General features: G+C 39.0%; 1 protein-coding gene across 3 annotated transcripts in view; it reads left to right on the top strand.

The window, feature by feature from the left end:
- Positions 1 to 428: 428 nt before the first annotated feature.
- GRIA4 (glutamate ionotropic receptor AMPA type subunit 4) overlaps positions 429 to 12,037 on the top strand; it is a 215,392-nt gene continuing 203,783 nt past the window's right edge. For 2 of the 3 annotated variants that reach the window (XM_041487172.1, XM_041487171.1), the window contains exons 1-2: positions 429 to 528; positions 1,673 to 1,831. In XM_041487172.1, coding sequence (XP_041343106.1) covers positions 441 to 528; positions 1,673 to 1,831 — 247 coding nt within the window. In that variant the 5' untranslated portion in view covers positions 429 to 440. The remainder of the gene's footprint in view (positions 529 to 1,672; positions 1,832 to 12,037) is intronic. The other variant, XM_041487173.1, reaches the window with a different exon arrangement.

Genomic DNA, 12,037 nt, shown 5'->3' with positions numbered 1-12,037 from the left:
TGCGGGCGGCGGGGGGCGCACGGCGCATGTCCGCCCGCGCCGCGCCGCGCCTCCGCCAGACGCTGCCCCCCGCCGCCAAACTCACCACCATCTTCTGCATGTGCAACATTTGCAGCCGGACACACTCCGCTCCCCGGCGATGGAGACTGCGGGAAAAATCCGCCGCGGCGGCATGGCTTGCTGAAGCGGCAGCCGGGAGAGAGGCAGGGCGCGAGCGGGAGAGGATAGCGAACGAATTCTAAAACCAAACCACCAGAAAAAAAAAAAAAAAAAGAAAAAGGAGGAAACCTCTCTTTTTCTCCCCCTTCCCTTTTTTTTTTTTAATTTTTTTTTAATTTTTTTTTCCTGGTTTTGTGTGTATCCTCCTCGCCCTCGATGCCTCTTTGAGCAGCATCCAGCGAGCGAGCGGGAGAAGGCGAGACAGAGAGGCAGAAGAGAAGATGAGGATAATTTGCAGACAGCTTGTCTTGTTGTTTTCTGGCTTTTGGGGACTAGCAATGGGAGCTTTTCCTAGCAGCGTGCAAATAGGTAAGCGCTGCATTGGGCTGCGTGCGTGTGTCCAGGCGTTCAATCCTTTGCGAAGTGAGTTGGAAAGGAGGCTCTGAAGGCAGTTTTTGCAGATTTCTCCTCCAGCACCATCCCATTTCCGTGCCTGCACGAATCATCCTCGTGTTTCTGTATGTGTGCCTCCGTGTGTCTGTGTGTGTAAATATTTCTGTGTGCGTTCGCGTGCGGGAAGGAGGATGCTTATCTCGTGCAGAACTCCTTCCAGCCCCGGGTGTGCGCTATGGACAGGGCTGGAAGGGGATCGGGGCTGATGCCCCTTGGCTGCTTCAGCCCCCTACGACTCCCCTTGCTTTTTGCCTGACTCTGGAAGGAATGGCGAGTCCTGAGCACCAGAGGTTGCGGTAGCCGGCAGGGATGGGGGGGGGTAAAAGGCTACACCGTCCTTCGTTCCTCTCTGTAGATGGAAAGTTTAGGGTTTTTTAAGTGTCTCCCTGTAGTCCTGTGCCCCATTCTCACCCCTTTCCCATCGCCTCCTGCTTCCCTCCTTTCGGACGTGTTTGGGATGGGACGCAGCTATCTGAATTCTTTCCAGCTCAGCTCCATCACTGCATCATTTGTTGTGGACTTGTAAAGATGCTGCTAATAAGGCTGAGCTGCTCCCTGCCTGCACATGGCTGCAGAGGAGCAAAGTTCATTATCTTCCTCTTCAGTGCAGATTATCCTGCGCCGAGTTGGTATTCCCTTTTTTTAATCCAGAAAGCATCGTTCCGCTTAATCAGCCCGCCACTTAATGTGAGAGGCTGTTGAGCAGCTGATTTACCAGTGTGTTCAGTATCAGGGAGATGGAGGCTAAACACTTTAAAAGGTCACTGTAATCATGACAAATCTGGGTATTTATGTATGAAAGGCTGAAAACCGAGAAGTCAGAAAAGAAGCGTGAATGCATCAGGGAGGTTAAAATCGATTGAGGACGGTGATTTAAAGGCAGTGGTTGTGATTATGAATACGATTAGTTCCTTATCCATTAAAGTCTTAGGACTTGCCTTACTGTGCAGCTTTGGGAGAGACAGTTGCTCGGTTTTACAAGACAGTAAGTGGCTTGCAAATGATTTACCCAGCTGCTTTTGCTTTTTGCTTTTTTTTTTTTTTTTTCTGTTTTTTGTAGGTGGTCTCTTCATCAGGAACACAGATCAGGAATACACTGCTTTTCGATTAGCAATCTTTCTTCATAACACCAGCCCCAATGCATCCGAAGCACCTTTTAATTTGGTTCCTCATGTAGACAACATTGAAACAGCTAACAGCTTCGCTGTAACAAATGCCTGTAAGTAAACATGCCACTGATCCCACCACCTTATGCATAAATTGCAGTGGAAAGAACAGGAAACCACATAGTTATCTTGCATTATAAATACATCAGTAAGTCTGTCTTTGGTACAGATAGCCTTTGCAGAAGAGCAAAAGGGGCAGCAGTCCTCGTTAGTTCCTTGTTGGAGCAAAATCCCCTCTCCTGCCTTCTCCTGACTAACCTGATGTGACATTTACTTTAGTAAAAAGTAAAACTGCAGTATTACTGTAGTTTCTTTCTTCCTCGTTTCTATGGAGATGAATTTTGTTGTTGTAAAGAAAAATTATGAATGTCTCAATAAGTGCATAAACCCTACACTTTTGTTTGCTTCTGTGCATGCTTCTGTGCCTTGCGTGTATTTGAAAATATATGATAATGTTTGTGCTCCCAAATGCTTCTCTAATGGCTGGAAAGGAGACAGGGAAGCAGTGGTGTGCAGGATAATATATCTGAGTTGCTTGACGCTGCAGTTGATCTGGTGATGTCACTTGAGGCAGCCCTGCTCTTATATTCTAGGTTGTAAATGTCTCTTACCATTTCGTAATGCATACATCCTGTGGATATGTCTCTATGCATCCATACATTGGTGCCAAATCAAGTTAGTATCTGATCTACTTGATTTCACAGACCACCTCAACTGGAACAAATATTCTCGTCCTACTATATATTTTATAAACACACACACACCCACATACACACAGATGCACATACACAATGAGAGGAAGACAGAGCAAGAAATGCCCTTAACAAATGAGGTAACATCTATTTTCTTTAATTTCTGTGTTTGAAAAAGTCACATATAATTAGCTGAACTTGCTACATTTCAGTCTCCCCAGAGTCCTTACCAGTGGTTAAAACATGTACTGAATATGCCTAATCTATGAGAGGGGCAAAGCATTATTTCTATTTATTTTTGTGTATGTCTGGCTTCTTAAAAGGAATTCATGTTATTATGTAAGACAGTGGTGTACAGTGGGGCAAAGCTGTAGTAGCGTTACTACTTTGATGTTCATATTTCAGGACTCTATAGGTTTTCCTCTGTAGCTCTTAAGTTTTCAAATCCCTCCCCTTCATTCAAGAGAGAATTGCCTCTGGAAGTAGATGCTCTAAGCGACATTGCTGAGTGAGTTTAAAATAGAAACATACTGGAGAATCTCTTAGTGTTCATCATGCCTTTAAAATATGTGCTGTGTTTCTCTTCACTTTCTCACTGCCATCTCTGTGGCACTTTTTAATATGTAAACATACAATATGCCGTGCAGTTCTCATGAATAATTTATTGCATGATTGCTAAATTTATTTATACAAGTCTTTGCTACTTCAAGTTTCAGATGACCTTGCCACCTTGTTTAAGAGGAAGAGCTTCTGAGCTGCCAAAATGGCTCCATTCATTTTATGCAGGAAAGAGCGATGTCCCGTAAAGCATGAATTCTGTATTAAGCAATGTATAAGTTGTGTTTAGCGTGGAAATCAGTATCAAATTCCATAAGGTAGAAAGATTTCAAAAGATGCTTTGAAACTGGAAAGAATCAGGTCTGTGCAGGTGTAGTACATTGAGAAAATACTACAGTTCATGTCAACTTTTGCAAGCACTGATAGTTATTCCAGGGAGACCAATGACACAGCAGCATTTTTAAACTTAAATTTTTGGTAAATGGGATGGGACTAAAATTTTTGTGTATTAAAATCAGTAATTTCAGGTGCAGTCAGTTAATCTAGATTCTGCCTATGCGTCTCATTTTGACAATTTCTCAGTCTATTGCTACATTTTGCATTAAGGATATTGCTTAGTCTTTCCATTTGAATGTTAGTGAAATAATTGTAATTTGCACAAATTTAAAATTGTCTGAAATTGGACCACTTTTCTGTGTAAAACGAAACACCTTAAATTCAAAAAGTGTTTTCCCAAACCTTTGTTCATTTACACTATTTGCAGCAGATTCTTCTCTCATTCCAACCACCTTGTGCTATTTTTGCCTTATATTTAACTTAGGAACACCTCTCCCATTATGTTTGCTGTCATTTATAGAAATAGTGATTCATAACCTGATCTTTTTTTTTTCCTCTTTAAGCTGAACCCAGTTTCGGTTCCAAAGTATTTAATAGCTTTAGAAATGATGAATCCTTGTAGTATGGGGGGGAGGCAGAGAAGAAAGGGAAAATTAAATTTATATGCTTATGTGTGTGTATGCTCATAAAATTCTGTACATCTGTATTAAATAGAAGTAATCCTAAAGGCCTTATTTATGTTTCTACTTGCCACTTAAACACACATGTATTTTTGCATTAGTCCAAGTTTATATTATTTTAAGTTTATATTATTATTTTGCATTATTCCAAGTTTATATTATAAAATATTTCATATTTTACAATCTTGTGCCAGTAATCTGACTACTTCTTCTTTTTAAAAACATTTTATTACTGAAGAATATTTTTTTAAACAACAGATATTCTCCTAATGAAATGTAGGCAAACCGACTGACAACTGAATGAACATATCTCATGTTCCTTAAGCTAAATGTGAGCAGAGTCCTGCAAAAATCAATTGTCTGATAGCTGGAGGACACTGGCTTCCATGTGATTGAATTTCCTGGCTTGACAGAGGCTTCTAAAGCGCAGATGTGTGAGTTTTTCTAACCTAATTAAAGAAACCCCCACCATCAGCTCTGAATTAAGTGATTTCATAGTAATATGAAATGAAAACTCTTTGCTGAACTGCTGTGAAACAGTGGGTTTGGACCTTGCTATTGCATAGAAATTACTCAGAGCACATGTCCCCAAACATACAGTACAAAAGCCTGAGAGCTGCTGGACCGAGATGAATATTCATGTGAGTTCAAGCATAAAGCTCTGAGACATTACCAGTTTCCTCTATTTCTGTTTCCATTTGCTGCAGAGGTTACTGTGAAGATTCAGGGCCTTACCCCTTGCATGTATCAGGGGCAGTAGACAGATTATTCCAAAAGATTATGGATGGCATATGGATAGCAGGTAACTCACTGCAACACTGGCAAAACTTTAATGGTTTTTTTTTTTTCTTTTCACTAGGTAAAAAACATACATCAAAATATTCACACAGGAGTACTTTTGGAACTGGAAAAAATTTGTGTGTTCAATGTCATTGCTAATTTCCAATGGTTGTTTTATACATTTTTGTTTTCTTCAAACAGGCCTAGAACATTAGTATTTTTATTTTAAATCTTGAATGCATATGAAACAGGTTGCCTTAGCAGATAGAATCTGTTGTGAATTATCAAAATTGATCTGATCTATATGACTTTGGAGATTTCAGTCCTTTCTCTTTTTCCTTCAAATTTGCCTGTTTTATTTAAACTCTCTTCATTTCTTTTGCACTACATACATTATTCAGAGAATCCCTCTTACTGACAGAGCTGAAATTATTCAAAAACATGAATAGTACAAGATTCTTACTCATCAGAACACAATACACCAGGGCTGAAACATTTGTCTATTGGCATACATTGGTTTGCCACTTAGAAGCAGGAAATTCTGCTCATGATTAGAAATATACCTGCATTCAGTTTGATTTCAGATGTTGGAGCAATACATTGATTTTTTTGAGAGGATTGTATATATTTATTCTTTAGCTGAATGCAAAATAATTTTCTTTCCTCTGTGCTCCATCTATATAGTACATTAGTATATCTCAGCAATGCAGTCAACATTAAACATGCTTGAGTACTTATGAGAGGTAGTGCTACGATTTTACAAAGAACTATTTGCCTTTCAGCTCTTGTCTTGTGGTTGAGAAGTTTTCTGTTGAAATTTGAAGAATCCTTAATCTACAGCAGCTTGCAGTTCTTGCACAGAATTAGGCTAAAGGGGATGAAGAGAGATTGATTCCAGTCTTTCATTAGTGTTTTACACTAAAAGTAAAGCTTTTCTCTTTGAGTCTGTTTGACTTCATGCGTACTCTGAGATGAATATATAACTAATAAGTGTAATTTAGGGAAAACGAGACACTTCCTCTTCTGCACAGTTCTGTTCTTACTAGATTTTAATCCCAGTAGAACCAAACGTCCCAAAGCATAATCCTGTTTTTGTGCCATATGGATGAGAGGAAAAGCTGCTGGAATTAAAATTTTTGTATCTTGGAATAACTTTCCTCTTTCTCCAGGAGTTAGTGTCTTTGACTCTTGTGCCCTCTAGATTTATGTGGGATTGATGACCTGAAATTGGAGGGCCTGATTCTCCCTCATTTGGGAATGCATTTTCTGGGGAGGATCTGCTGAGGTCAGAGGCAGCCCTGAGGTCAGACAGGAGCCTCCCTTATCACCCTCACCTCTCTGTGTGTTTGTCTCTGGGCTTGTGCTCCTGAGGGGAGAAGCAATGTCATTTTGGAGTTAACTTTCTGCTGAGAACTCCAGAAAGCTGAGGAAATAGACTCACACATAATATTGCCCTTATATTGTGACTATCTGTCATTTTACCTACAGGAGTTTCAACTTTTGATTTCCACAGCTGCATCATAATGGGATTTTCATTAAATTTGGTTATTAATTCTGCTTTATAATTACAACTCAATTTAGCAATAGAAGCGTAACCTTGGTTGAATAATCAGTGTCATTTAAAAACATGATGTTCTTTATTTAGAAAGTGAGGTTTCATACAGCTGAATGGTGTTTTGCTATCAAGAGCAGTGCAGTATTCCCAAGGATGCAGTTTGGAGTGTGTTGGGAGTTATCATACAGTCAGGTTCTAACTGCAAAAGCAAATAGTGTACCAGTTGGCTAGAAAGATGGAACTGGATTAAATTTTACCCTTCTAAGATGGGTTCAATTACAAAAATCCCTTTGAAGTGAGTGTTTTGCTTTAATACGTAGAATTTATCTCATGCTAGACTCCAATTATTGAAAACAATTTCTCTTAACATTTTTTATTATTAGCACTTGCTGATGGAATCAAAGAACTTGTGTATACTTGGGTGTCATCTGCCATAAGAAGGATTCTGTATATTCTTTAGAAATAAGAACATATATATTCAAAGAGTTTCATGGCCCTAAATGTGACATTTATAAATAGACATACAACAGAGAGAAGATCAACTGTCAATATCTCCAATCCATCAGAGTCTGGTTTTAATTTTCAGGTTTATTGTCGGGAAAACAAATGATGAGCCTTCGCTGACATACAGTCAGATTTCTACCCTGGAAATCCAGAGCATTCATCTCCCTGGTGTTTGTCCTAGCATGTTACTGGACTGACTAAAACTTTAAACTCAAAAGCTTTTTAGTAGCCTATAGAAATAATTTATTGTTTATTTTAGAGGATTAATAAGAATGACTGTGTTCCTTCATTCCTTTTGCAGAAGGCAGAGCAGTGCAGTACTTCTTGTGTAGGACAAAGCACTTATAACACGTAAATTAAATTGATTAACTTCAGCTTTATCATTGTGATCTCAGTTTGTATGCTAGTCAAAATAAGTCATGCATTTCATTTTTAGCTCTTGATTGTTTTGAGACTTGCTTGTTCATGAGAGGGGAAGACGTCTGCTTTGATTTCTTAACAGTTTTAGATCCTCCAATGAATTGTGCAGTTCCAGATTGTGAGCAGGTGAAGTTCTTTGGATTTAAACATGTTGGACCAAATAATCATTTCTCATAGTTCCTATTCCTTAATACATGACTGATTTAAGGGTATGAGATCTGTGCTTGTGCAAAAGTGAAGATGTCCCTATGGTTGCACCACTGTAACTGTAGGGAAAAGTTGGCCTGTTCTCTAGATTTCCATTTTCTCTAGATTTCCATTCCTCTGGGCACTTAGCTTGAGGCAAAGATTTTGGATCAGTACAGCACCAAGTCCACTTCTGCAACTGAGGTGGGCACACCGAAGTTATGTTGTAGGACACAAAGTCAAACTAGATAATTTATTCATGTGTAAATCAAAAATTGTTCTGAATTTTGGAAAATAAATTTACTCAGAAATATCTGATCACAGTGTCTTGTTTTGAAATTTCGGCGTTGCTTTACTTTTAATAATTTTCTAGATGTTTTAACATCTTCCTCTCTCTAGTTTAGGTTCTTACATAGATTTTTGGTTGTTACTATGGTTTGCAGAGATCCTACTGGCTTGTATCAATGTTGATGTGGATTCAGTTGTTCGTCAGTGCAGCTATATCTTGAGTTCTGTCAAAAATTCTGTATTAGTGATGTCTGCTTTCAGGCACACAAGTTCAAATAGAAAGGCTACCCTACATTTTGGCACTCAGAGACATTCTAGTATTTTCCAGAGTCCTTAGCAGCACCTGCCTTCCTCTTGGGAAGTGTTTATGGCTGAGCACTTGGGAAAATCTGTCCTTCTCTGTGCAATAATGCATGGGGCAAGTGTCTTCTGTTGGTGCTGCTACTTCCTTGTGAGGACTGTGTTTCTTCCCTACTCTTTTTCCCATAGTCCAGATGAAGTCTACCTGACTTGTACAAATAATTGCAGGTTCCATGTGGTGAGAAGATGGAAGCAGAGTGACACATACCCATCACTCTTGTCCTGGCAACGCACTGGAAAGACCCAGCTCCTCCTTCCTCTTCTCCAGTTCCTCCAGAGCTGACTATAGCTAAGGTTTATGTTGGACTCAACTGGAAATACCCAGATACTTACAAGAAAGCTACTGTAATGACTGGATTTTGACCAGCTATGCTAGCATTAACAAACTCCAATGCAAACACTTGCCCTTGTCCTGCAGTTTGTTTTTTTTTTCCCCAGACAGAGCTGTTTGTGATTTAAATACGGGCTCAACCTGGGCAGTGATTGCAGTTTGGAACCTCTTAAAAAGAAGGGGTAGTAGGAATCCACTTTATTTGCAAGGGCAGTATGTTCTCATTTTTCATCTCATAGCTCAAATTTTTAAACTTACTGAATTGCTTAACTCCTGTTATTTTTAAAAACCAAAATGTTTAGCAATTGGACCCCTGGTACATAATTGCCTGTTTACAAAGAAAGTCAGTAGTGTTACTGTTTTCTTGTGTTCCACAGGCTACTTCAGTGTTGTATTTATATGCATCAATTGCTCCTGAAGCATGCAGGCTTGTGCAGAACCTTTCACTATATTCATGACCAACATGTAGTTTTTTTTCCTGTAAATACAAATACAGCCCAAGAGAAAGAAAAGGTACTTACACTTTTCACTAGATTATTTATTAGACTATTTGTGGGGAAAGGCTTTAAACACATTTTGAAGGTGTATTAAAATACATAATTATTTAACTACTCATAGCAGCTCTCTGTTTCTCGCTTTCAGACCCTCTGTGGGGTAGATCCTGTGCCATTTCTGCATGCACACTCTTCCGGTTGCTTCTGTGGTGTATTTTCATAACAAACTTTTAAACCCATTAAAATGCAACTTCATTTTTTATTTGCTTCATTTTTTTATTTTTGATTTTATGTCCTTGATGTAAAGTTCAGATATGCCTAGTGAATATCTGTCAAATTTTAGGAAAGTTCACAGGTGGAGAGTTAATTGCTGAAAAGAATTGAGACCCTTATGCTTTGCTTGCCACAGTTTTCAAGGATATGGAATTTTCATCTTCACTTTGTGGTGCAAAAGATGATACATTATGTTAATAGTAGAAATTATCACGCAAAATAATTAGGAATTATTATAAAAATAATCAGTTTTTGTTAATTTCTTTCTCAGACATGCTTTATGCTTCATTTTTGATTATCATCAAGGTCCCCTTCCAACCCAAACCATTCCATGATTTCCTTTTATTAGAGACTTCACTGATGTCACCATGTCAGGGTCAGATCTGTTTTCCCAGTGGGAAAAGCTATTCATGTAATAGATATGCAAGGTAAAAACAGCAGAAAGAGATGAAATTCTTGTAGAAAAGAAAGCACAAAATATAGCGTATTATTTGTCCCCAAACACTTCCTGTGCTACTTTAATTCCTGATGTTCAGTAGAGGTGTTTCACGCTACTTGCTAATGTAAGATATGGATCTGGATGATGCTGTATTAAGGTCTGGAAAACACTGAGTACAAGGGAGAAAGATTTTATCCAACACAGACACTTCATGTAAAATTCTGGAGAGAAAGTTATAATAATTTTTAAGTAGCACGTGGCTATCAATAAATGAAGCTCTCTGTTCTCTCACCTAAGTTGATGGGGGAAAAGGGAAGAAGGTTTTACAGACTGTCAGACTCAGCAGAGTAGTGTAGGATCTTCTTTCAGTGATTTCCTCCAGGTTTTCTGTATGGATCTATCCTGGAGAGGTTTGCTAATAAAGGCCTTCAGCCTTGGTAATTTCCTTTCGTTTAAATTGAGAAGAGTGTTTCAGAGTGGACTTTTCAAAAACACTGCAGCTGGAAGGATAATTTCCTTCAAAAATCAATAGTCATGGGCTCTTCGCTGACTCAGGAGTTTTTCTCACTTCCCCTCCAAGTAGAAAGCAGAAGCCAAGTAAAAAGCTAGGTTTTGGGGCTGTTTGCACACCCTGCTAACACTGTCTCTGTATCTAGCTGTTTGTGTGGCTTCCAGTTTAGAGCTGGTCTGGGGTTTTTTTCTTTCTCAGGTCCTTTGTTTAAAAATCAGTTCTTTGGTCAGCTTCTCTCAGGTGGCAAAAGCAGCAGAGTAATACTGTATGATATGTTATTTTATAGATTAATTAATAATCAGAGTTGCTTTCTGGAGGCACAAAGATTCTAGAAAAAGAGCATAAGAGGTGTAGAGGTGTATTTTGAGGACCTTCACTGGCATTTGCTGCAGGATTACATAGATCCCATCAAAGTGTGTGTCTGGAAGGTCAGGTGTGCTGCCAAATGGAAGTGATCCAAGTTAGAAGTCCTTACAGATGAGGCAGGAAGGATGTGAGAGCAGTCTGGGGGAGGAAATGTTGACTGATGGCTACGAGCATCATTGCTTCAACAAAGAAAAAATAAAGGTCACCAAGTGAGTGGGAGTGTGGATAGTATGCAATAATGTCCACGGATTAAGGCTAGGTGGGACCATTTTGGTCACTCAGTGGGACCCTCAAGTTGCTTGTCAGCCAGCCTCAATAGCCTTATCCAGCCTGTAATTTATTTTTTTCCTGAATAACTCTTCTTGACTTGAAGACAGAAAAAAAATCTCAGGTAAATTGTCATGTCATCAACACTTCATTGGGATATGTCACCCAATGTCTTTATCTGTGTTGATTGTAGGAGCCATAAAGAGTAGGAAATTAAAAAGTCTACTGCATTTATTGTTGGTTTTTACTTCAGAGGGATACTGTAATCAGCATGATTTTCATCCAGGTCAGAGTTGTGCAGCTCCCAGAGCCCCTGAGGTTTGTTCTGGATGGTTGGAACTGTGTCTTGCCAGCACAGAAAGGTGGCTTGGGACACCTTCAGCATGGTTTAGGTACGGCAAAACATGTAAGGACTTACTGGGGTCTTTTTCAAGTTCTCTTGAAAAATGCTTAGGGTGGACACAAATGGTAGGGTTTTTTCCCTCTCATGAGGAAAAACCATCTAACCCCAGCAGGGACTGTGGCTTGAAGCAACAGTAATATAAGCTTGGTAAATGTGTTCCAAGACCATTGAGTACATTTTTGCTAACAAATGTGTGCTAATCCCCATTATTTGTATTCACAGACTCATCTGCCTACAAATGCAACTTAATGGTCATATATGTTACACATATTTCACTTTTTATGAGCCACAGAGGATGTGAATCTATTACTGCTTTCACCTGGAGGCTTTGGGCTGTTAGCTTAAGATATCAAGAGTTATGAATTTAGCTTTGGAAATCCCTAGCTTCATCTGCTTTGTGTGTCAGATGAGATTGCAGCCTGAACACAAACATGATGATGAATGAGATTTAAAACACAAGAATATTTGCAGAAAGCAAAAGACTGAATAAAGGAATACAAGAAATGCTCCCATAGCTGTCTTTGATGATCTGTTACAGTGTTCTGAATAGCAGATGTATATGGAAAGAATAAAAAAGGACAAACCTTTTTCCTGACACTATGAAGTCACTAAAACAGGGACAAGTAGTAACAGAAGACCTCAACAATTAATTATTTTTGTAGTAATAGCTGTATTTACAATGTTCTGTTTACTCCGTCCATTAAGTGCTTTACTTAAATTATTTATTATTCAGTTATTTTTGAAATCAGCTGGAAAATGTAAAAGTCTTTTCAGATAACTCAGGAAAAGAACAGGGACAGTTAATGCAAATGCATG

The sequence above is a fragment of the Pyrgilauda ruficollis genome, unplaced genomic scaffold, assembly GCF_017590135.1.
Source record: "Pyrgilauda ruficollis isolate IOZ18807 unplaced genomic scaffold, ASM1759013v1 scaffold8, whole genome shotgun sequence".
Lineage (NCBI taxonomy): Eukaryota > Metazoa > Chordata > Aves > Passeriformes > Passeridae > Pyrgilauda > Pyrgilauda ruficollis.
Note: the sequence above shows the minus strand (reverse complement) of the source record. Positions and strands in the feature narration are given on the sequence as shown.